Raw genomic sequence first — 24,289 nt, forward strand, 5'->3', positions numbered from 1 at the left:
TTATATATTTTTAATATTAATAATAAAATAACATTTTTAATTTTATTAAAATATTTTAATAAAAATTAGACAATATAGATAAATGTTAGGGGGTGTTTAGTTTGGGTAATATTTTATTATCAAAATAGAAAAATTATTTTAAAGATAGATTACTTAGAAGATTATTGGGTATAAATGATTACTATGTTTAATAAAATTTGATAGGTATAAATAATTATTGTGTTTGATTAAAGGTAATAAAATATTACTAGTAAATTATTTTACTTAAATGTCATTAAATATAATTATTTTTAAATATTTTTTATATTATTTATCATATTAATTAAAAATAAATTTATTTTTATCTGAAAAAATTAATAAATAATAATATAATTATAATAAACTCAAGATTATCTCAGTAATTTTTAAATACCTAAGGTGAATGTGATAATCAAATTACTACCTATATTATCTGTCACGTCGGTATTGATAATAAAAGATTACTGTAATATTTTATTACTGAAAAACCAAATAAGAGAATAAAAGATAGATTATCAAGATAATCTTAAAAACGCCAACCAAACACCCCCTTCGAGTTCAAACAAAAAAAATTAAATATCAGGTAACTATTTAAATTTTCAAAAGAAATTGAACTCTAGGGTATATTGATTTCCTCCTCTTATTTAAATGTCAATTTTTGCTGAAAGAGTGCATTTCAGGGCTCCACTCTTGGTCATCCTCCGAAAAATTCGATAGGCTCAATTCCCAAAACGAAGAACTTGGCCGTCATTTAAGGTAATACATGTAACTTTCTGATTTAAATTAGTTCCTTTTTTTGGTTATTCTTATTCATTTGGTTGTCTGAATCTCTGGTTAACACAAAACATGATTCAAGACGTGGATTCTTGTATAGTTTTCCGTAACACTGGCAATTTTTTCATTATGTGTATAGCAGATTTTACTTTTTTAATTTTTCAATTTTGTTTCGTATTAACTGTGCTCTCACATTTCCATAGTCATGAATAAATATAAGAGCTTTTTTAAGAGGTTTACACTTCGTTTTATCGGCATATGGACTTCGGAAATTTGTTTTGTTTACTGTATATTTGCTCGCTTTTAGTATTCTATTTTATGAGATGTTTTCTTTTTTCCCTTTTATATTTATCTAGTTTTATAAGGGTATCTGAGGAATGGATGATTTATTATATATGACCAGTGGGTTGCAATGCAATTTAATGGATTGATAGCCTATTCTATGGATTTTTACTGCTTGGTTGTGTTCTATCTTCTACAACAGTTTCAGATATCAATCTAAGTTATGTTGTTATACTCTTATATTCATTGAATATGTGTGTTGCTTCCTAGGTACAATTAAGTTGAGGGCAGAACTTGTGAGCTTGAGAGGAAATGATAATTGAGGCACTAGACTTACATTGCTGAATATATGGGATTCAGGCTTTAATTTCTATTGGGAAGCTTTCCTGTTAATGCTTGGGGATTTTTATTTATTTATTTTTTTTGCCATAGCATCTTTTAATTGTTTATTATATAGTCTTTTTAATCAAATTTAGAGAATTTTTTAGGTGGATGCATTAGTTTCAATCATGATGTTTGAATTTCTTTTGTTTTCCATGTTCAGATAAATTGTAGTACTCAGTTTGCTACAACAACATGGTCAAAGTTTACAATCTTCAGAGCAAATATATATCAGGATGTATTTGGTTAATCAGGAGATATTCCAGTGAGCCAAAAACAGAGATTGCAGATGCTGCAAAATGTATTAGTAAAGTACTGCTATCTTCTCCACCCATAGTCCTTGACACTGCCCTTGATCAAAGTGGCATTAGGGTATCACCCAAAATGGTTGAAGATATCCTCAATAAATTTGCGAATGCTGTTATGTTGGCATATCGTTTCTTTAAATGGGCTGAAAAGCAACAGAGCTATGAGCACAGTATTCGGGCTTACCACACTATGATTGAATCTCTGGCCAAGACAAGGCAGTACCAGATCATGTGGGATCTTGTGAATGCTATGAGGAACAAGAGAATGCTAAATGTTGAGACATTTTGCATTATTATGAGAAAGTATGCTAGGGCTCAAAAGGTGGAGGAAGCACTTTATACATTTAATATGATGGGAAAATATGATGTGCCCCCAAATTTAGCAGCATTCAATGGCCTATTAAGTGCTTTATGCAAGTCTAAGAATGTGAGGAAGGCTCAGGAGATATTTGAAAGCATGAAGGATCGTTTCATTCCTGACTCGAAAACTTATAGTATACTTATTGAGGGATGGGGAAAGGCTCCAAATCTGCCCAAGGCAAGAGAAATATTCAGAGAAATGGTTGACATTGGTTGCAATCCTGATATAGTGACCTACGGTATAATGGTTGACATTCTTTGCAAGGCAGGGAGGGTTGATGAAGCTCTCGGGATTGTCAAGGGAATGGATTCTAGGATTTGTCAGCCAACGTCTTTCATTTATAGTGTTCTGGTCCATACATATGGGGTAGAGAACAGGATTGAGGATGCTGTTGATACATTCATTGAAATGGAAAGGAATGGAATTCAGGCTGATGTTGCAGTGTATAATGCCTTGATTGGTGCTTTCTGTAAAGCAAACAAATTCAAAAATGTTGACAGGGTTTTGAATGAGATGGAATGCAAGGGTGTGCCATGTAATTCAAGGACATGCAATATAATTCTGAATGGCCTGATAGGTCGTGGAGAAACTGATGAGGCTTATAAGGTATTCCGGAGGATGATAAAGGTGTGTGAGCCAGATTCAGATACATACACAATGATGATAAAAATGTTTTGTGAGAGGGATGAATTAAAGAGAGCTTTTAAAGTGTGGAAATTCATGAAGTTGAAGCAGTTCATCCCTAGCATGCATACCTTTTCGGTACTTATAAATGGATTATGTGACAGAAGAAATGTCACTGAAGCTTGTGTCTTATTTGAAGATATGATAGAAAAAGGAATCCGGCCTTCTAGTGCAACTTTTGGGAGGTTAAGGCAATTACTTTTGAAGGAAGGTAGAGATGATGTTCTTGAATTTCTTCAGGAGAAAATGAATCTCCTGGCAAAGGAGCCTTTATGTGATTGAGGAACCATTTCTGGTTGAGCTAGAAGCTGCTGGCGATCGGTGATCCAGAATAGGAGCTCTGTAATCAAGATGCCTGGATTTTATTAAGAGCAAAGGCCAATCTTTTCAGGTCTCTTTTCTTCCCTTCACTCTTGTAGTTACAGTTTACTGGTTAACTGTAATTGGCAGTGCTTTTTACGTGGATAAGAGTAATATCATCAAATGCAGTGTAGTTTTCAACTCCATTGTCTTTTGCCAAAACTCTACAGATAATCCAAAAGGGAAATAAACAAAGAATTAATTGTTTTAGATATCTGATTTATTTTAGTCCTAGATTGTTGAATGATAAAGCCTGTTGTAAGATACGGAGGAACTGACTTCCAGTTTGAAATTTACGGTTGCATTTGAGGCAATTTTATTTAATTTAGATAGAAGTAAATATTTATGTGGAACGTCTGGGAGACTTTGTTTTTCCAACAGTGACATGTTTTTGCAGGTCCAACCAAAGAAAAGTGGAGGTTAAACCAAAGAGAACGAATGTGAAAATCCAGCAGCAGATGCCCAGTCAATTATATTTTCAGGTACAGCTTGACAGCCCAGTCGTTCCTTGACCATGGTTACACACAGAAGGAAGAGGTGCATTTGGCCTGTAAGATTAAATTTACAGTTATATATGTGGACATGTTAACATGTTTACCGTAGATTTGAAAGTAATTTGGAAGAGGGAAATTATTTTGCTTGTCTGACGAGGGATTTTCCTCCAAACATTAGCAATGTATTGAAAATTTCAAACCGAAATGATTTAATAAAAATTCCATTTCCAGGACAGATTCTATGTTCAGTCTTTCATTTTATCATCAATCTGGACTTTACACTGATTCCATCTATCTATCAATCATCAGGCATCAAGACACCACAAATAACAGGAAACAAACAAGACGGGCACAATTAAGGGCCTGAAAAATATTAGAATTCAAATTCAAATTTCCTTAAAAATGTTAAAAAAAAAAATGTTCCAGCCACGCTTGATATAGATAATTAGGGGCCAATAACTGCAAAAAAGAAATATTATATCTCGGTAGGAGTATTCTATAATTTTCATTTCAAGAAACATCTTCTAGATCTCAAAAATGTTTATGAATGGTAGATTAAATGACTTTCTAATCAGCGGATGTTCATACTAATAAGATAAAAGATCTTTTTCAGTGTCGCTTTGTTTTCGATTCGCTTCTAGCAAGGATCAACCCTGAAAGCTTGTTGACCTCGTAAAGAAGCACAGCTGAGAACAAGAAACTGCATTGGGATTTAGGAGTAAGATCAGTGTCGTGAGCACATATGTTTACGGCACTAGATGTCAATTTGACAGCTTTACAATAAAAGCATAATTAATATTATCTAATTTGTACCAAGTTGTGATGCACACTCGATGGACGGTGCTTGCAGCAATCAGAGCAATTGCTTCAGCTATCATAACTGCAAGAAAAATATTAAACAAAAAAGAATCATTCAAGTTATTTCTGTAACTACAAATATTACATCAAAGGAACCATGCAATGTGCATGAACTACACTACACAGACTACATCTTAATTTGAATTATGATGTTGCAAGAACTGTGGATAAGTTTTCGAGTTAAGCAGTTAAGAATACAAATAAATCAATGTGATGGTAAAGTTCCTATCCTCCTTTTGCTACCGAACATCAATATCCTTATACAGAGGGAACATGAGGGTGACCTGCAAGCTAACATGGGAAGACAGACAAAAATTTCAATTGCAAGGCTTTTATGTCTTAAGATTTTTCAGTTAATTTAGGAGTCAGTTGTTCGCTATCCTCTTTGGCAAATGGGACCAAACTTAGAGGCAACAGATAAGCAAGGTAAATTGACATATAATCTTCCAGTACTTCATGACTTGTCAAGAGGGTTAAATAGAAAAACCCAAGCTGTGCACCCAATTTCTTCTCAACTAAAGAGTTACAAAAGATGTGTACTGTAATTCAAGAAATGCATGCCTGACAAGCAAAGAACTGACAGTAGAATGCATCGACTGAGATCATCAAAAAGTAAACATACATGCTGCAGTACTTGAAATAGTGGTTCACATATGCAGAGACTATCATGGGATATGCATGAATTGCACAGAGGAACTGCAACAGTGGTTAAATCACAAGGCAGGGGCAGAAATGTTCACAAACATCCCACACTAATATCACGTAGAACACAGTAAAATATGCAGAATATTTGAGAAGCCCCTTCTAAGTGCATTCTCTTGGACTTCACTCAACGGGGGAAGAAAAGCATAATAAAAGACATAAATTAAGTGCACTCACCGGCACCCCATCCAGTCTTCATGCCACATGTTTCCTGGAAATTACCAATGAACTGCAAAAACAACCAAGCTCATGCATATTAACAATGGATAACGAAGCTATACAAGTTGCTTAATCAAACTGCCAAATTGGTATGCAAATCTAAACTTGCAGACTAATGGGACACTACAAGAATGTCAGCCAATTATATAAACATAAATCCAGTTATACAGAACTAGGGCAAGGAAAAGACACATGGGAGAAACAAATATCCATTTGTGGGAGTGCATATTAATAACCAGATTCCAGTCAATCACGAAAATGTGAGATACTAATGTCTTTAAATACAGAGACCTGAGATTAAATGTACATGCTTCATGAACTTAGCAACCAGAAAAATAAATAGTACATTTGAGCTACATAAGATGGTCAAAGTACACAGCATTTTTCCTGACCACAAGATAGAAGAAAAAGGAATATTACAAGCAAGAGGGGGGAATCTCACAAAGAATAATCATCTCAAATGACATTTAGTTTTTGTACCCATTCAGAGAAATTTAAAATTCATGGAGATTTGCAGTCTATAACACATAAAGAGACTATAGACTATGAATCAAAAGACACATTTATATTTGAAGAACAACTTTGGATACATCCCATGGATGTAGACTAACCCCTTTCTCTATGAACACATTTCTTATTGATCAATGAAGAAATGAATATAATATTAACAGTATGACTAGTGAGACAATATTCATCTTAGTTGCATTATGACATGATTATAATTTTTTATAAGAATATAGTGAACATACAAAAATAGAACTTTGAAAAAATAACAATAATCATGTATGAGATGAGATTACCGTAACTTACAGTTAATGACACAACAAATAGTAGAGAACTGATGAAGCCTCCAACTAAGGTAAATAACTCAGTTGATGCCAACTTGCCTCGGTACACTTCCTGAAGAGACAGAATCACAACAAACAAAAGAAATGAATATAGCATTGAACTCCCTGCACCAGCCATTGCCTGCAGAATCAGTGATAAGAGCATCAAATAGACAATCAACCACTCAACCGCTTGAAATGTCAAAACATAAAAAAGAAATTCACGATGGTAACGTCAAAACCACTTAAACTGAAAAATCAAACAAAATAACATGTGTAGGTGACTTATTTCAAAGTGAACTATGTTCATATAAAATACTGATAATTAGAAAAAAAAAAAAATAGTACTTGACATGGAATCGCAGCATAAAAGAAACAATAAGTCCTTCAAGCACAAATATTCAGTTGAAACCTTACCTTTTGTTCAGTTCTACTTCAAGTGCATCCAGGAAACTAACTTCCATAAAATAAACTTTTAGCATGAGCATGGCCTCTACTGGTGTAGATTCATTAAGAATAGGAGCGGAACTAGCCCATCTGAGGGTAGACTGAGGCCCACCCTTAAATCTAAAAAAAAAATTGAGTAGTATAGCCTAGGTCCACCGTTATCTTGCATCTTATAGGCTGCAACAGCCCGCTTCTTCGTTCAAAATCTTATTAAAGCCTATCCCTAAAAAAATGATCTCTGTGATTTACGATTTGCCCTGCCAATGTGATCTGTAAACTGTGTTTCTGATTTGTGATGGTTAGAGTTTTTACATTACCGATTATGCTTAAGACTGCTTGTAATTTGATCTTAATGTAAAAATTATTGGGAAGGAGTTTAATACAAATCATAGAGAATTTTAAATTCATCCTTTTGTTGATCTTAATGAAAAAGTATTGAAAATCACAAATGAACTATTACAAGCATTACAAAGAAAAGATCAAGATTTTCCTAATACCATATAGTTAGTACAAATATCGAATGACCAATTGTATAAAATGAGAAATGAAGACACTCGCTTCAATATTTTATTGATAGAAATTTATGATCCATGCAAAAATAATGACATATCAATTTCGGAGAACATGAAAGATAATATGGGATGGACAAAAGATGGCATCATGCCGATACTGAATAAACATCATTTTGACGTTGCATTGATCTATATAGTGCTAGAAAACAATCAAGAAAAACTCATTAATTGTTTGATTAAGTAAATATGACATTGCTTCAGTGTGTGATATCTCTTGATCTAGGTAACTTTTTTGTTGCATTTAAAAAAGATAATTGCAAAGTTCAATTCTTCTAATTTTCTTGAACATTGATATTTGGTGGCTCTATTATCATCTTGAATACTTTTATGAGGATATTAAAATTAATGTCAATTTCACTCATATCAAAAGGATTGTCAACCTTGCTAAAATAATGGTTGTGTTTAAGAAAGATGTTGCATATGACAACATTTTTAATTTATTAAGTTTAGAATTGATTTTGTTCATGGCTACTGCAATAGTTGAATGGGTGTTCTCTGTGAAGAATTTTATGAAGATTAATCTGCAAAAGCAAATGGGCAACAATTGGATGAATGAATGTTTGGTGGTTTACAGTGATAGAAAAGTTTTCACTACAATTGGCAATGAAGATATCATTGAACATTTTCAAGTGTTAACAAAACAAAAAGTCATGTTATAGGCAAGTTTAACTCTAATTTATAATGTTTGTATTGTTGAACTTTATGTGTTTCATTTCATTCAAGTGGCCAAGAGTTTGCTTTAACCAAGTTAAATTGGTTATGTGATACTTAGTTGAAAACAAATTGTCAATTTTATATCTTTTCTAACTTGGGAATAATCTAATAACGAAAATAAAGTTTATATCATCTTGTTAATGTTTATGTGAGTTCATATGATGCTTTCTATATAAGTTTGTAGTTACCAAATCGGTTTGGTAGTGTTTTTAAGTTTTCACTCGTTGTTGGCAAAATGACTATTAGAACATAAAAGGATTATTTGTGTTGAAAGTAATTTCATTATCTCATCTGCATAACAATTAGAAAATCATCATTTGTGAAATAGCAGAACTAGTATTTGACTGAATGTTGCTCTAAAGCAACATATGCATTGATTCGTAAACAATAACAGAGCCGCAGAGGCTCCTCCTTGCCAAAAATCCTTGTTCCGCCACTGATTCAAAGCACATAATAACTGGTATGAAGCACAATTTTGCATATAGAAATCAATTTTTACGGTTAAGTAAAAAATACCGTTAGTGACAAAAAAGTCTTCAGAAGATTTCTTTATGCAGAGACTCACGTTAAGGAAACATCTCTCTAGCATAGTGAGAATCTCAATCCAGAGAGAACCTTCCATTTTGAAGTTTCAGACAGACACATTGACAGATAACCCAGAATGATTTTTACCGATTTCATATTAGGAACCACAAAAGAACATGAAATGGTCAAAGTGATCTTGAAAAAGTCACATTACATTTATTTCCTAATAAGTGCACAATCGATCCATTCATAACAAAATCTACCGCGAAATGGTTTAAAACATGACTCAATCACACAAAAAGACATCGAAAAAGATTAAAGTTACTTTAGCTGCAGCCTCAATTGAAGTCCATGGATGAGCTCAATTGAGGGCAGATCAAAAAGCAATATAAATCATAACAAGATGCAAAAGATTTAAAATTTATCCATTAACAACTACATTTTCTCGGAAACAAAACAGAAAAATGGTCCAAAAGCATACCTTTAAAACCCTAGACTCCCGATCTCGATATCTTTCAGTGATACGCCAATTCTATGAGCAATGTGAGAGTTGCGGCACACTACCAACCACCGTACTAAAGGGTAGACTCGTTAATAATTTTAAAAAAGGGGTAAAATTATAAGACAAAATTAAAAATACCATTTGCTGTCGCTCATGCAACGATGTCGTTTTATAGTCTGTAACGCCTTTTACTGGTACACTCCTCCCCCCATCTCAGCTAGAGATGGAAGTGCCCGAGTGTCCGGTGTGCTTACAATCATTGACAGCGAGTACGCAATTCCACTCTTACTCACGTGCGGCCACACATCTGCAAGAGCTGCCTGTTGAACCTCCCACTCAAGTACCCACACTTGGACTTCATCCCTCGTTCTTGGTCTTATGAGTTCGACCCTCTCCAGAAACAGTATATTCTCTCCCACAATGCCGTTTTGGTTGCATAGAAGTCTGGAGAAGGCGATGGTTTGTGTTTCGGTTGTTCAAGTCAAAGTCAAATGGTGAGTCTTGTTAAGGTTGGTTCTTTGTTGTCTGACGATGATTATGTGTTCTTTGTTGTTATGCTGTGAGAGTGATCAAGTGGTTGAGTGGTATGAGAGAGGAAGAAAGAGATGAATTGAGTTTCATTTTGAGAGTTTCTTGTAAAGTGAGTAAGTTATGTAGAGTTTTGGGCTTGTGGGCTGATTGGAAGATGAGTCTTTGCGCTTAGTTTGCGAGAGACTAAATAAGAGTTTGTTGGTATCGTTGGGGACTTTGATAGATCAAGATGGTGTCTATAACAACGGATTGTTTGGTTTAGCAATGATGGGTACGGAAATTTGTGAAGCATTGATTTTTCTTAATCAACAAGGATTAATTTTGGGTTTCTTAGGTTTCTATTGCTTTAGTGTTTATGATTTTGGACTTGCTTATGTTGATTTGAGTGATATTATAGTGAGAGGAAGGAAGGTTGTTAAAAGTGTTGTGCATGTAGGATGTAGTGGTAGAAGGACTGGAGATAAAGAAACGAAAGTTCTTTTGAGTGATTTGTTGAAAAGCAATGTGTTTCTAAGTGCTGAGCTGTTGTTCAGTTGTTGAAGAAAGAGGGAATTGAGCTAAAATTTGGGGAGAGCAGACATTCAGTTGGCTATGGCTCAGATGTCTGGTTGTTAGCTTATATTCTGCTTGGACTCTTAATTGGAAAAAAAAATCAGAATTCAGTGAGTGAAGAGCCGGTTAATAATATATTTTTTGTTAGCACAAAAGCAGATGAAAATAATAGTTTGGGGAGGTACATGGGTTGGATGGAGATAGTAAGTCCTTTGTTGGACACTAAGATTGGTTCAGAATTTGTGTTTTTTACAGCAGTTGTTTTGTCAATTTTTGAATTTTGTTCTAGGGAATTGTCTTCTTTTGACTGATTTGTGAGGTGCATGAGGAAGCTGATTATTCAGTGTGCATTTGATAAAATGTTTAAATGCAATGAGGCGGTAAAGTTGGAGAATCAAGGTCATTGTCTAGTCCCTGGATAATTGTGTTGGCTACACAAGGGAAGATTATCAACAGAGGTGAAATACAGGTTGCTGGATGTGGAGAAGTGCTGTGGCACTGCTATTGATCAAACTAGGGAGACAGGAGTTTCCAAAGATTTAGTTGAAGGGCTAACGGAGGGAAATGTCAAGTTTAAAGATATGCAGAGCCATCTTGATTATGTCACTGGATTAGCAGTTGGAGGTATGGATTTCAGTCAATTCTCTTTCATTGCAAAAATAATGTTATCTCAATTAAAGTTCTTCCTGTGTTGCATATTTTAGTTGCTAGGTTGCTTAGAATTGAGAATATGGTGATATCCTTGGGATAGGCGTCTTTTGTTGTTGTCAACTATTCATTCTATTCAGTTTCCAAACATTTGCACATGCAGTTATTGTGTAGACAATCCTTCATCATGACTATGAAAAGGTGAAGGAAACTCTCCCATCCAAACCACGGAGGAACCTGGCAAGCCTAGTCTTATGAGTCTGAGGTCATTCTCCTCCTTAGTTTTATCTTTATTTATAACCTTCGAAACTGTTTCTAATGCAACACATAAGCTTGATTATCTATGATCAGCCAATCTAGAGCCATCTTTTTTAATGACCACCTCAGAGTGGAAGTTCTTTGATGTTTGATCTTGCTTACCTGAGCTAAATATTTTCCTTACCACCCATGTAATGTGCCATTTTATATCAAAATACAGTTGCTCCGGTGAAGGTTTTTTTTTGGTCTTTTTCCCTGTTTTCATCATTACTCTGCCTGGTTGATAACGAGTCTACAGAGCATGACTTCTTGAAGCTCAAGTTGTTGCTACACATTTTATTAAAGAATATTGTTTTGAAGCTTGCAGACTTTGGCCACTTTTTTCTGAATGCATGTATATTTCCTGTTATACGGGGGTTCTTGTTTGGCTCATCATTTGATAAATCTGTCCATGTATGGTCATTGCAGTTATGCAATGTGAAATCAACAATCATTGTAAGTGTCCTTAGTGCTATATTTCGTATGGGAACCTCATTCACTGCTTTTAACACCTTTTGTATGAGTATTTATACTTCTTAAGATGAATTTTCTTAAAGAATGGTTTTGTCATGTTGATTATTGTATGATGGAAATAGGCAAAGTAGGCAGGCTAGTTTTGCATGGGAGCATAGCTGTTTTGTACTTTAGGTGGCTGGCATTTTTGTGGCCGGTAGCTTGTTCTTGTTTCCAACATATATACATTCAATTTATAAAACATTGAATAATAATGAAAAGTTAGATGAGTTTTCTCCCACTCTCATTCGATATATCATAACATCACGATTCTTATCTATTTATCGTGAATGCATAAATAGATCCACTTCTGTATTTGTAATTTGATTGGTACGATATGACAGAAAGTAAAGTTTTCTCTTCTTTTTTGTTTTTATTTGTTTACTTGGTTGAGGTTTATATTTCTGTTATCTGTTTTCAGCAAATACCTTCAATGTGCAGGACTTTTCTCATGTACATACATTCAAATGTCATGAGCAAGAAGTAATGGCAGTAGTTTGTGTGGATGAAGAACAACCATTTTGCATAAGTGGTGATTATGGAGGTGGTATATTTATATGGAGCACTAGTCTCCCTTTTGGGCAAGAACCAATAAAGAAATGGAATGAACCAAAGGATTGACGTTACAGTGGTATTCATGCCTTGGCTATTTCAGGGAAGTATCAATATACTGGCAGTGGAGATAAGAAAATTAAAGCATGGTCATTACTGGTAATGTTTTTTTCATTGCATGATCTACTCCAATTACAACTTCATCTTTTCCAAATGTTTTGCATAATCTATTTTGTATTGTCTTTTACAGGATGGCATGCTATCATGCACAATGAGTGGTCACAAATCTGTAGTTTCCACACTAGCAGTATGCAGTGGGGTTCTTTATAGCGGGAGTTGTGATGGAAGCATCCAATCGTAGAGTCTAAATGATCATAGTCTGTCGACAGTTCTGGAGAAAGTGAGTATAGGAAATGTGTACTCTGTGTTGTCTCTTACTGTTGTAGCTCATGAACATGGATCAATAAAGTTGTTGGATTCTTTGAAACATGTTTGATCCAGGTTTGATCTGTTTATGCTTTATGGGCATATGAACAGCTGACACTACATGTAAATAAAACATTTAAAACTTTCAAGGTGGTCCTGTAATAGTCTGTCTAAGTTATTTTGCTCAGCTATGGAGAAAATTTGCATGTGCCAATCTGTGATGGAACATAATTTCTTATTAGCATCATAAAGTATGGAGCTTAGGTGATAGAATCCTATGCAGTGTTTAATAGCATCATGTCTACGAGGATATGAGATTTGGTCATTTAGTTTGATTTCTACAATTTATGACTTCATAGATGATTAAGATAGAATGCTAAGCATTATACATATGCAGTTCACTGAAACATCCTATTTATGCTCTTACATATTGAACTTTGGATTAAGGATTGTCACACGTTGCAGGAATATTAATTAGAACCAAGCATTTAGATAATCAAAATGCAAAAATGTACATTACACCCAAAAAATTATATCTAAAAGTTGCATCACTCTGCAAATGGCAACAAATGTGAGTGTTGTCTTTCAAGGGAGTTTAATTGGTTTTTCATCGAACCTGATTGTGGAATGGAAAATGCCTGGACATTTTACCATGGAAAGTGATCAAGCTCTCATATATATATATATATATATATACACATATACATATTTATCAAATTCACAGTTATCCCTCTCTTATTTCTGGGTTGCATGGTGTTGAGGACTGAACACAATATTATTAATATGTTTGAAAATAAAAGGTATCAACTCTTCTCAAAGTTTCCTTTCCCTATCAGTCAAAGGTTATTAAAAAAAACCCAAATAATAATATTTTGCCGCTTTTTCAATCTAATCACCTCTATTTATTATTTTTATATTCAAATTCAAATATTATCCAAATAATATATTTTATTATAATTTTAAATATTTTGTCATAATCAAATGCCAAATATTTTCTTTATTAATTAATTAATAATGATATTATAATTATAATCTAATTCTTATGAGAAATTAATTAAAATAAGCAGTAAATTTGTCGCGTAAACATTTTTCAACAAGAATTCTTAGTTTTTACTTTTTTAAATAAATCATAATTTTCATTCCAAAAAAACCTCTCTTCTAATTTCTCAACTTTTATAGTAGCTTTCACAACATTAATATCTTATATTTCAGACAATACGTATTAAACTTAATTTTTGTGTAATTAATAATATTTATAGATGAAAAACAGATTAATTTTTTATATAATAATTGATTTTTATATACATTTATACAATTGCAAAATGATGGGAAAATGTGTGAAATAATTGATTTTTATATAATAATTTATTTTTATTTCAGACGATACGCATTAAATGGTGCATTTTTTCTGAACTGGTGCGAAAATGTGCGAATGATGTGTGAAAAGGTGCAAAAATTTGGAAAGGGTGCGAGAAGGGTTACGAGTGTGTGAAAAGGTGTGACAATTTGGAAAGTGTGAGTGAATGGGTGTGGGAACAAATGCAAGTGCGTGAAAGGGTGCGGGTGCATGGAAGGGTGCAGCAAATTTGGAAAGGGTGCTTGAAGGGGTGCGAGAATGGGTGCGTGAAAGGGTGTGACAAATTTGGAAAGAGTGCAGGAACGGGTGTAGGTGCGTGGAAGGGTGCAAGACCCCTTTATATAAATATAAAAGGGTGTGGGAAATGCAAATATATATATATATATATATATATATATATATATATATATATATATATATATATTATATATATATATATATATATATATGCACCCGCAACCTTTTCAAATTGCCACACCCTTTCACGCACCCGCACCTCTTCACACACCCTTTCCAAATTTGTCGCATCCTTCCACGCACCCATACCCCTTCACGCACTATTTTCAAATTTGTCGCACATTTCCATGCACCCATACCCCTTCACGTACCCTTTCCAAATTGTCGCACCCCTTCACACACCCGCAACCCTTCCCACACCTTTTCCAAACTTCCGCACCCTTCCACACACCTACACCCTTTCACGCATCATTTTGCATATTCTCGCATCCGCTCGAAAAAAACGCACGTTTTGAGAAAACGCTTGGTATATCTATCATTTTGTAATTATATAAATGTATATAAGAATAAATTATTATATAAAAAATTAATCTGTTTTTCATCTGTAGATATTATTCATTACAGAAAAATTAAGTTTAATGCGTATCATCTAAAATATAAGAGATTAATGTTGTGAAAACTATTGTAAAAGCTGAGAAATTAGAAGAGGGGTATTTTTGGAATAAAAAATATGATTTGCTTAAAAAGGTAAAACGTAAGAATTCTTGCCGAAAAATGTTTACGCCACAAACTGACTGTCTATTTTAATTAATTTCCCAATTCTTATCCAATTTTAACATTATAAGCCTCTTTAAAACTCACATCGTCTTTAAAGTGGAAAAAATTGGAAAATCTTTTTTATTTTTGTTTTTTGATTTTTTTTTTTCATTCATTTTGAATTTTCTTATGTCTTCCTACCCAATTAAAAAAATGTTACCAACTTTGTCATTAGTTTAATTGTTGCCACTAGTAATCAAAATCAACCCCTTCTTGTTTACTATTGTCATAAACACACTACTATGACATTGTTCATCTCAAGCACTATCGCTTATGTCTCGAATCTTAACCTTGTAATTTTTATCTTGTCAAATTCAACATCATACACCTTCGAGAATACACCAAGAATTTCATAACCAGCCTTAATCTCATTATCTTCCTTATCAACATATCTCTTTTTATAGCTTTCTCCTTAGGCAACAACGATAGTGATTGAATTTTGATCTCACCGTATTCCTCTGCAATCACCTCCCTCTTCACTATCTCATTCCATGTTTTTCAAACATCCTTTCATTGCCTTAAATCCATCATTTCCATCATTTTAATTATTGCCTTGATCCCACTGTTTTGATAGCAATTTGTTAAGAACCTAACACAATATTATTAATATTAAAAGATAAAAGTGTGGATAACAAAAGATATCAATCAACTCCTCCCAAAGGTTGGAAGCTTCCTATTAGCCAAGGTTTGCCTAAAATACCAAAAGACAATATTCCCTCCCCCTTTCTTCCATCGAACACCTCCATTATAATAATCTAATCTCGTCCGAATCATTATTGTTCGATTATCAAATATTATTCAAATCAATAAAGTATTACCTTAATTAATTATTATCAAAATGATAAAAATAAAGATGAACATGTAAAGATGAGAGGGGATATTAGGATGATATTAATTAGAAAAAAAAATATTAACTGATATAATTTTTATATAGATTTTATGAAAATTGTTTTAGATTTTAATTTATAAGATAATATTTGACTTAGTTAATTTTTATTGATTTGAATAATATTCCATGTGATAATATTTGGTAATTGAATGATACAAAATTTAGGGTTGTTCATAACCGGTTAACTGAACTGGTTTGTCAATTTTTTGAATTGAACCGAATTTTTTGTTTTAAGAAAATCATAAATCGAACTTGAACCGATTTAAAAATTAACCTATTGTGAACCAAACTAAAAATACTAATTAACTAAACTGAATTTTTGGTTAACCAGTTTTAAACCAAATTTCAAAAAACTATCCCTTTTTTTTCAGTTTTTTTGAATATATGTTTAATATTTTATTCAATTAGACAAATTGATAATCGAACTAAAAAAACTGTATTTTTATATTTTTGAATAAGTATCTAAACGGATCTTTTAAATAATTTATTTTTTTATTCGATTTTTGGTTAAAAAATCATTTTGATTCGGTTATTGGATAATTTTGAATACTCATAATAAGGATTAGGATGAATCAAATTATTAGAAAGGAGGGGTTGGATGGAAGAAAGAGGGTGGGAATATTGTTATTGGGTATTTTGAACCGTCTTTGGTTGATTGGAAGTTAAGGCATCTCTATTTGCTTCTTCAATATAATATTGGAGGAATATTTGGAGAATCCTTTTGTTTCACCTATTAGTAACACTTTCCATCAGGGAAAAGCCATGTGGAGTGCCAGAAGCATTAGGGGATAGGATAATGCAACTTTTGAATGAATTTGTTAAAAAGTTTGAAGATTCATAAAAAATCTGGTGATTTCCTATTTGGTGCAATACATTAAACTTTGTAGAACAAATTACATGGACATTTTTCAGAGATATTAAGAGAATAGAGGGAACAGGAAAGATTATGAAGCAGAAAATCATTTCTGCTTTGGAGAAGATTGTGTAGAATATAGATAGTGCTAATATTTACAAGCTCATCTGAATCACACATATGGTTTGCATATGTTTGTCTTTCCACATTGGATGGGTAGCCTGTTTTCATAAGATCAACTTAAATTCTGTTTAATTATTTGGGATTCAAGGAAGTATATATACTAAGAAAATGAACGAAAATAAAAAGCAAAGAAAATCTATTTCTTTTGTGTGTCTCTTAATTCTATCAATGTCCGACTCAACTCTGTCAACCTCTCAATGAACTCTCATGCCAAGCGAAGCTTACTTAATCTATCTCTCAACTTTCCAAATTATTTTGTTTTCAATTCTTTTTAATATTTTGTTAATTATTATATTTATTTCTTCAAATTAATATCAAAATGAATAATACTATGTGTATCTACTTTAGGTTTATAATTATATACACATTCATATGTATTATCATATTATTGAGTATTATTTTATCTTTAATTCAAAATCATATAACCATGTGATGATATATATAAATATGTATATATTTTTATATCCAAAATAGATATACATAGTTTGATTGTATCAAAATAGAAGATAACTCAAAAGAATTTAATCTTTTTGGTTTTTTTGATAAGAAGGAAAATTAATATTTTGATGAAGAAACATAGTCGCGGCCGCCACCACCACCAATTAAGAAAAAAAAAAAAAAAGGCAAAAAAATCAACAGTATAAAAATATTTCAATCAAATAGAAGAAAATATTTGGGGTAAATTGGTTCGTCATGCAACGCCCTAACATTGTGTTCACTAGATAGAGATTAGTGTACGAATTTTCATCTGCTATAGTTAACAAAATATGAAAGACTATATTGATTACATGTCGTCGCAGAAGTGTGATGAATGACGATTAGTTAGCGAACTTGAAAGGGTTAGAAGTTTTGAGGTTAAGAACAAATCCTGCAATAGAGCCTATAGCAGCAGTAATGCTAATAATGAAGCAGGTAAAACTTAGGATTTGGAGCCAAATCCACTTTTTACGCCATTTCCCTATTTCCTTTTCCTTTTCCTTTTCCTTCTCCTTTTCCTTTTCCTTTTCCCTTTCCTTTTCGTTTTCGTTTTCGTTTTCGTTTTCCTTTTCCTTTATGTATATCTCAACAGGAAAGTAGACTGTGAATTGCCAAAACCCCAAGGCTCCAATGAGACCAACCCCATCGTTGAAGGATGGAAGGAGCATTGACATGAAACTGGTTATAGCCACAAAAATCGTCCTCCAAACCAAGCGAACCAATTTTTGTTTGTCTATCCTCAATCCAGGGCTTGGGTTTTGATTCCCTTTAGTAGTAGAAGCTTCTTTTTCATTGGATGTAGTAGAAGCTTCTTTTTCATTGAATTTAAGAGAAGCTTTATTTTCAATGAATTTGAAGAGGGGTTGGCTGTAAACTTGGTATGCTCCAATGAGGTGAATAACTATGGCTACTTTGGCAATCTCTAGAAGCCAAAATGGTTTATCAAATCCTAAACCAGTGACGAGATTTTCAGGTGATAAGTCTCCAAAAGCAGCGTATCCAAAGCAACCACAGAGCATGTAGATTAAAGTTGTTAATACAACACTTATTACTGATGCCTTCTTCAATGTCTTCCCGTCTAAGGTTGGAGAATTGATCGAGCTCTGTAATCACACAAGTTGTTAATTTAGTTCACTACATAGATTATTTAGGAAAAAAATTTGGTATGGAGATTATATGATGCTAATGGTATAATTATTATTAATGTCAATAAAGTACTTGAAGCCATGCATCAATAATTGAAAGAATTTTATTGACGTCATTAGTTTTGGACAACATGTGTCATGAAAGAAATCCGTATATATATTAAATTATTTTGATTAAATTTAGAAATTCAATTTTAAATGAGATTCATTAAAGGTTAAAACTTGAAATATGATAAATATGTGCAGAGGTATGCAATATTTTCTTTTTCTTACAGTGTAAAAATCCAAATATACATGCATGGAGCAACACTATATATACATATTTTGAGTACACAAAATTGGTATACAGATGATATTACAGGATCCATCCTGACCCATTAATCCCATAACCTCTGGAAATATAGTCATGGGTTTAGAAGGGCGAAATGCATTCTGTATTTCTGTTTGAAAGTTTATACACCATATAATAGCACTTAGTTTAATATCATTTATTATATGGTATAGAAACTTTCAAACAGAAATACAGAATACATTTTGCCCTTTTAAGCTCATGACCATGTTTCCAGAGGTTATGGGATTAGCGGGTCGGGATGGATTTTGTCATGATATGTCATCATATAATTAAATAATATTTTATTTTTAATTCAAAATCATCTAATTATATGATTTATATACTTATTTTGTATATTTAAAATATATATACATAATTTTATTATACATGCATTTATATACCTTTTTTCTTTCTCTTTTGGTAATATAAAAAAAGAAGGGATAAGATATTACATGTATTTCAATCAAGATGATGAAGTAAGAATATGCATATGCGATAACCCCAACTGCATGGAAAGTCCTCCATATCTTTTGGGTCTCAGTAACAGTGCCAATGCTTATACCAGTTGGACTTCCCATGAATTTCCCAGTTACTGGTAAATCAAGAGAAAAAACAAAAAACCCTAGTCAGATGTGCTTAAACTGAAATGAATTTCGACTCAGTTGAAATATGTAACAAAATATTGATATATGAACCTATATGTAATTACCTGCAACTTTAGCGACACTAAGACCAAGACCAATCATTGAGTAGGCAAAGGATGTGACCGCAGTTACGAATACTGTAATCGACCTTAATTTTCCAAATTCATAAATTTGAGAGAAAAACATTTGTATTACTCCAAAAGTAACCACACATAAGATGCGGTTCATATGGTAGTCACCACCACTGTGAAACCATTTTGACCATTGGATAGCACTGATTCACAAAAAATTAGTGGACTTATTAGTCATTAGCATGTATATATATATAAAAGAAAAAGCTATGTTCAAATTCTTATATTTGAAGTTCTTTCCGAAGATACATACAGAGAAAATTAAAATATAGAACTCACTTCAAGCATGCAGATGATTCTGTAGTGTAGCCAATGGCAACTCCAAAAAGGCTTATGTAATAAACAACTTCACTTATCTTGAACCTAATAGGACCTGAGAAAAGTAAAAACATAAAAAATAAGATATCAAATGTCATGACTTTGCTTAATATTAAAATAAAGTCTGTCAATTTGTTAATATATTTACCGAAGTGAAAAAAATTTACCAAGCTTGTCTTGGAAAATTTCCATGTAAGTCTCGTATTTTTTCGTGGCGGCAGGTCCCTCAGAAGAAATTGCATCAGCGAAAAGAGTAAAAGTGTAGCAAGTGACAAGAGAGAACAAGAGCATGACAATCGGTCCAAAAATCCATCCAAGCTGAGCTGTGGCCCAAGCCAATGACAAAACTCCAGATCCTATAAGAGCCGTTACTATGTGAGCAGTGGCAGCCCACAGGGCGGTTCCTAGTTAGGAAACATAATATTATTAACAGAAAAAAATATACTTTTAATGGCTTAAATAAATTTGTTTTAAGAAAGAAAGTTACCAGTTGGCTTGAGGCTTCCACCATCATTGGAAACTTGACTCTGATTAGCAGTTTGGTCACCCATCTTTATAAGTACAACAGAAACACAACAAAAAAAAAAAAAAAGGGAAAAGTCTGTTCAGTACCGTAAATGAAATTAAAGTCTGTTCAGTTTGGTCCCCCATCATTGGAAACGACTGTAGTGCTAAATTATATAATCTCAAAGTCTGTTCAGTACCGTAAATGAAATTAAAGACAAGCTTTAAGAAAAGTACCTTATATATGTCCACCCTTTCTTGTTTGTATATAATGTCTCTCTACAGCTCTGGAAACTCGATCCGCTCTTAAGGAATTAGAAGTGACTATGACTTCTTTAAATAGGCTCATGGTGAAGGGAAGGGTGGTGTTTTGGAATCTTACTTTCCACGAGTGAAAGGAAATTACGCTAAAGCCTTATGTAATGGTGCATTGATCATCAAATCTGTGTAATTAACTAGATTATAAATTCTAGTACATAGATGGTAATTGGGATAAAAATTTCCACCCTAAGGTGCATTTGGTTAAAGGATTTTAAGATTACCTTGGTAATCTATTTTTTATTCTCTTGTTTGGTTTGTCAGTAATAAAATATTACAGTAATCTTCTATTACCAATGCTGACGTGACAGGTAATATAGGTGGTAATCTGATTACCACTTTCACCTTAGGTATTTAAAGATTACTGGGGTAATCTTGAGTTTATTAAAGAAAAATTATTATTTATTAATTTTTTGAGGTAAAAATAAATTTATTTTTAATTAATATGACAAATAATATAAAAAATATTTAAAAATAATTATATTCAAGGGCATTTAAGTAAAATAATTTACTAATAATCTTTTATTACCTTTAACCAAACACAATAATTATTTATACCTATCAAATTTTATCAAACATAGTAATCATTTATACCCAGTAATCTTCTAAGTAATCTATCTTCAAGGTAATCTTTCTATTTTAGTAATCAAACATTACCCAAACCAAACGCCCCTTAAGATTTTGAAGCAGTATTAAAAGCACCGTTTTCTTTAGCTGTTCAATGGAAAATTTAATGTTGACTTGTAATACGAATTTCTTCAAGTAATTGAGATTTTTTTTTTTCAAAGGTGACGCTCTGTTGTTCTTGATTAATTAATTATTTTCATTTTTTTTCGATGAAATTAACCGGAGTTAATTTAAAAAAAAAAAAACTATCTACAACTTTGATTGTTAATGTATGCAAATGAACAGTATGATATCGGCAGTTTCATCAGGATAAAATCTCTGTAAAGTTTAATTGCATGGATACAGTGTTATGAACCCAAGGTGAATATTGTAGGTCTCCGGGAAAGGGAAATAGAACTTAGAGCAAATTTTGCAAAATTTGAAATCATATGATAATTATAACGAGTAATTAATATGAAAAAAAAAATTAATTATACTTTTAGAATAATGGGATCAAGCGATTATATATAAACTTATTACTAGTATTAATTTGAGTGTTAATGATAGTATTTTATGATTAAACTACACAGATTCTCAATCACATATTTGTGTATTTAATCAACATCAAATTCAATATTTATTATTGATTTTCATGCCTTGAGATTATCGAATATCAAATATCAATAGGTGGAGAATTAGACAAACCTTGTACCCCTTGGCCAATGTTAAACCATCTCTTAGCCTGATCGATTATCAATTATGTAAAATTGATTTTCCTTCCCCATATGCCTCCCAAATGATGATCTTTTGATGGAGGAATAATCGCGATGCCTTGGAAAGGGGGCCTCACATTTTTTATAATAATTTACTGGATTTTTCCATCAAAGGCCAATAAACTCAATAGCTACACTTTTATCATCATAACTTAGATTATATATATAAAGTGTATGAGACATTCAACAAAATTGATCATGATAATGCCCACAACAAAATTGATCATGATAATGCCCACAAACAAAATTTGTTGGACTATACGTTTATTCGAGTTTTATTAAATTAAATAATATCAATGTTTGCCCACATTCGAAAAATTTTCTAACATTTTTTCACTTGGGTAAATATTAATTACTTTTATTTATTTTGAGAAAAGAAAACAATTTTTTTTGGGTAAACTATAATTTATTTTAAAGTGGCCACTATTGTTATGAACAATATACTCTAACGATAACATTTTATTCAAACAATTCTATCAATATTACTATTAATGATGATATATCAATATTACTATTAATGATGAACTATGGCAATCCATATGTTTATATTCTACACATGCGTCAATTATTACAACCACTAACAACCGTATCACATGAATTTGTAATTTGGCAGTGTGATAGAAATAACATCCAAAAGTGATATATTATTACCTATTGGTTCTCTATATGATTTCTCTTTTAATATGCCTAAATATAAAAGTAAGAGAAATTTATAGCTTCCAATGAAACCCTTATGTTTCATCAATAGTCTCAAGATATCCAAAGAAACATACTCATACAACTGACATACTCAAGATAAACCGTATTTTTGATACCCATATTATATAAATACAACTATTATACTCAAAATGAACCATATTCTTAAGACGTGTGTTGCACATATAAATTTTAATATAACCAACCATACAACTGTTATACTCAAGAAAAATCATTTTCTTGAGACACATTTTATGTGTGTGTGTGTGTGTGTGGAGGTGTTGCAGAAACTTGACTTTCTATAAGTCCATTTTGTATAAGTTGATATATATTTTTTAACATGATCGATCATCCGAGATATTTGAATGCCATTTTTCATATAAATATTTTGTGCAAGTTAATTTTTTTGATGAATTTTTTTGATAGGGAATCAAACCATGTCCGTGCACAAAAATGAGAGATACTTCTACTGCATAAGAGAGAATGATTCTTGAGAAGTAACAGGTCGATGAGTGGAAAGCCACAAGTCATGTTAAGAAAAATTTATGCCAATGAATGCGTAGTTGGTTACAAAATGCCTCTCACATTTCACAAGTTTAAGGACATTAAAAGAAAGCGGAACAAAGCCATAAAAACTAATTGGATTATGTATGAATACAGTTCAGAAGCGATAAAAATTTTTATTTTTTTTAATATTATTGATTAAATAACATTTTTTTTAAATAGTAACAATTAAGTGTAAGTAATTGAATTTTCTAAAGATAAAGAATATGATTTTATTAATGAACAAAACCTTGGGTGGGAATAAGTCTTTGGGGTTAAAACTAATTCATTCATATGTGGATTGAATAAGAAGATCACTAACTTCGTATTCCTTCCTGTACTTTCGAAAAAAATTTCTCCATTTTTAATTCCCAGCATCACGACCTGGCTAAGCGAAGTAGCTGCTTCGGATATTCTGGCCCGAATGTGAAATGCATTCTCTCGTAGAAAAGACCAGGAGTGACTCCGATTCTCAAACCTAACATATATACATTTGATTATATTAATCACAATTTGCTGGGGCATCCACTGATGCGTTTTCCAAGACTAAAGTGCTTTTGAGTCTTGCTTTTCCCAGTCATTGGGTGCCAAAAGATAACGAATTGTATTCTGTCAGATTTCAGTAGTAAGTTCTCCAACGCAGTCAACTAGGGAAACTAGTTTGGACCAAAAAGCAATGACATTTGAAATATATAAAGTCAAGAATCTAACATTGTATTTCAGATAATGTAGCTCTCATTATCTGTAATGAAATAAGTAAATAATTTCTTTGTAATTACTCTAATGTAACAAGATATAAATATAACTAATGCATTATAAATTATTTGTGAAAAAACAGCAAAGTAGATTAGTGCGCTTTTAAAATGGTGGCAACAATGAAGAATCCATAAAGATACAATTCATTTTTGGACAAATTAATTT

At 32.3% G+C, this 24,289-nt stretch overlaps 3 protein-coding genes and 1 pseudogene across 4 annotated transcripts; 2 read left to right on the forward strand and 2 right to left on the reverse strand.

Annotated features, from left to right (window-relative positions):
• Positions 1–621: 621 nt before the first annotated feature.
• Positions 622–3,897, forward strand: LOC123207135 (pentatricopeptide repeat-containing protein At1g77360, mitochondrial-like). Of its 2 annotated transcripts, XR_006500219.1 has the most exons (3): positions 622–774; positions 1,619–3,199; positions 3,566–3,897. XR_006500219.1 is itself a non-coding variant. In XM_044624404.1 (2 exons), the coding sequence occupies exon 2, from the start codon at positions 1,651–1,653 to the stop codon at positions 3,088–3,090; it is 1,440 nt and encodes a 479-aa protein (XP_044480339.1). In that variant the 5' UTR covers positions 622–774; positions 1,619–1,650; the 3' UTR covers positions 3,091–3,897. The 2 variants fall into 2 exon arrangements, 1 of the variants encoding a protein (XP_044480339.1); XM_044624404.1 differs by having other exon boundaries at positions 1,619–3,897.
• A 225-nt stretch (positions 3,898–4,122) lies between these two features.
• On the reverse strand, positions 4,123–9,126 carry LOC123207136 (keratinocyte-associated protein 2-like). The gene is made up of 5 exons (XM_044624406.1): positions 9,008–9,126; positions 6,252–6,410; positions 5,400–5,451; positions 4,476–4,542; positions 4,123–4,362 (listed from the first exon to the last, which is right to left on the reverse strand). Exons 2-5 carry the CDS (start codon positions 6,405–6,407, stop codon positions 4,272–4,274), a joined length of 366 nt encoding a protein of 121 aa, XP_044480341.1. The 5' UTR covers positions 6,408–6,410; positions 9,008–9,126; the 3' UTR covers positions 4,123–4,271.
• Positions 9,127–9,236: 110 nt separating this feature from the next.
• Positions 9,237–12,820, forward strand: LOC123207141 (annotated as a pseudogene).
• A 4,745-nt stretch (positions 12,821–17,565) lies between these two features.
• LOC123207137 (amino acid permease 3-like) lies at positions 17,566–20,479 on the reverse strand. Its single transcript, XM_044624407.1, has 6 exons — positions 20,416–20,479; positions 20,096–20,332; positions 19,890–19,983; positions 19,545–19,753; positions 19,288–19,427; positions 17,566–18,462 (listed from the first exon to the last, which is right to left on the reverse strand). The coding sequence occupies exons 1-6, from the start codon at positions 20,477–20,479 to the stop codon at positions 17,701–17,703; spliced, it is 1,506 nt and encodes a 501-aa protein (XP_044480342.1). The 3' UTR covers positions 17,566–17,700.
• Positions 20,480–24,289: the final 3,810 nt, after the last annotated feature.

Source organism: Mangifera indica, unplaced genomic scaffold (assembly GCF_011075055.1).
Source record: "Mangifera indica cultivar Alphonso unplaced genomic scaffold, CATAS_Mindica_2.1 Un_0061, whole genome shotgun sequence".
Classification (NCBI taxonomy): domain Eukaryota; kingdom Viridiplantae; phylum Streptophyta; class Magnoliopsida; order Sapindales; family Anacardiaceae; genus Mangifera; species Mangifera indica.

What these genes read in the sequence shown, in the direction of transcription:
- LOC123207135 (XM_044624404.1), top strand. Translation starts at nt 1,651, where the DNA reads ATGGTCAAAGTTTACAATCTTCAGAGCAAATATATATCAGGATGTATT.
- LOC123207136 (XM_044624406.1), bottom strand. Translation starts at nt 6,407, where the DNA reads ATGGCTGGTGCAGGGAGTTCAATGCTATATTCATTTCTTTTGTTTGTT. An exon ending in TATTTGTTGTGTCATTAACT is followed by an intron (nt 5,452 to 6,251) that starts GTAAGTTACGGT and finishes TTGTTTTTGCAG; the next exon opens with TTCATTGGTAATTTCCAGGA. An exon ending in GAAGACTGGATGGGGTGCCG is followed by an intron (nt 4,543 to 5,399) that starts GTGAGTGCACTT and finishes TTTTTCTTGCAG; the next exon opens with TTATGATAGCTGAAGCAATT.
- LOC123207137 (XM_044624407.1), bottom strand. Translation starts at nt 20,479, where the DNA reads ATGGGTGACCAAACTGCTAATCAGAGTCAAGTTTCCAATGATGGTGGA. An exon ending in AATTTTCCAAGACAAGCTTG is followed by an intron (nt 19,984 to 20,095) that starts GTAAATTTTTTT and finishes TACTTTTCTCAG; the next exon opens with GTCCTATTAGGTTCAAGATA. An exon ending in TAGTGTCGCTAAAGTTGCAG is followed by an intron (nt 19,428 to 19,544) that starts GTAATTACATAT and finishes TTGATTTACCAG; the next exon opens with TAACTGGGAAATTCATGGGA.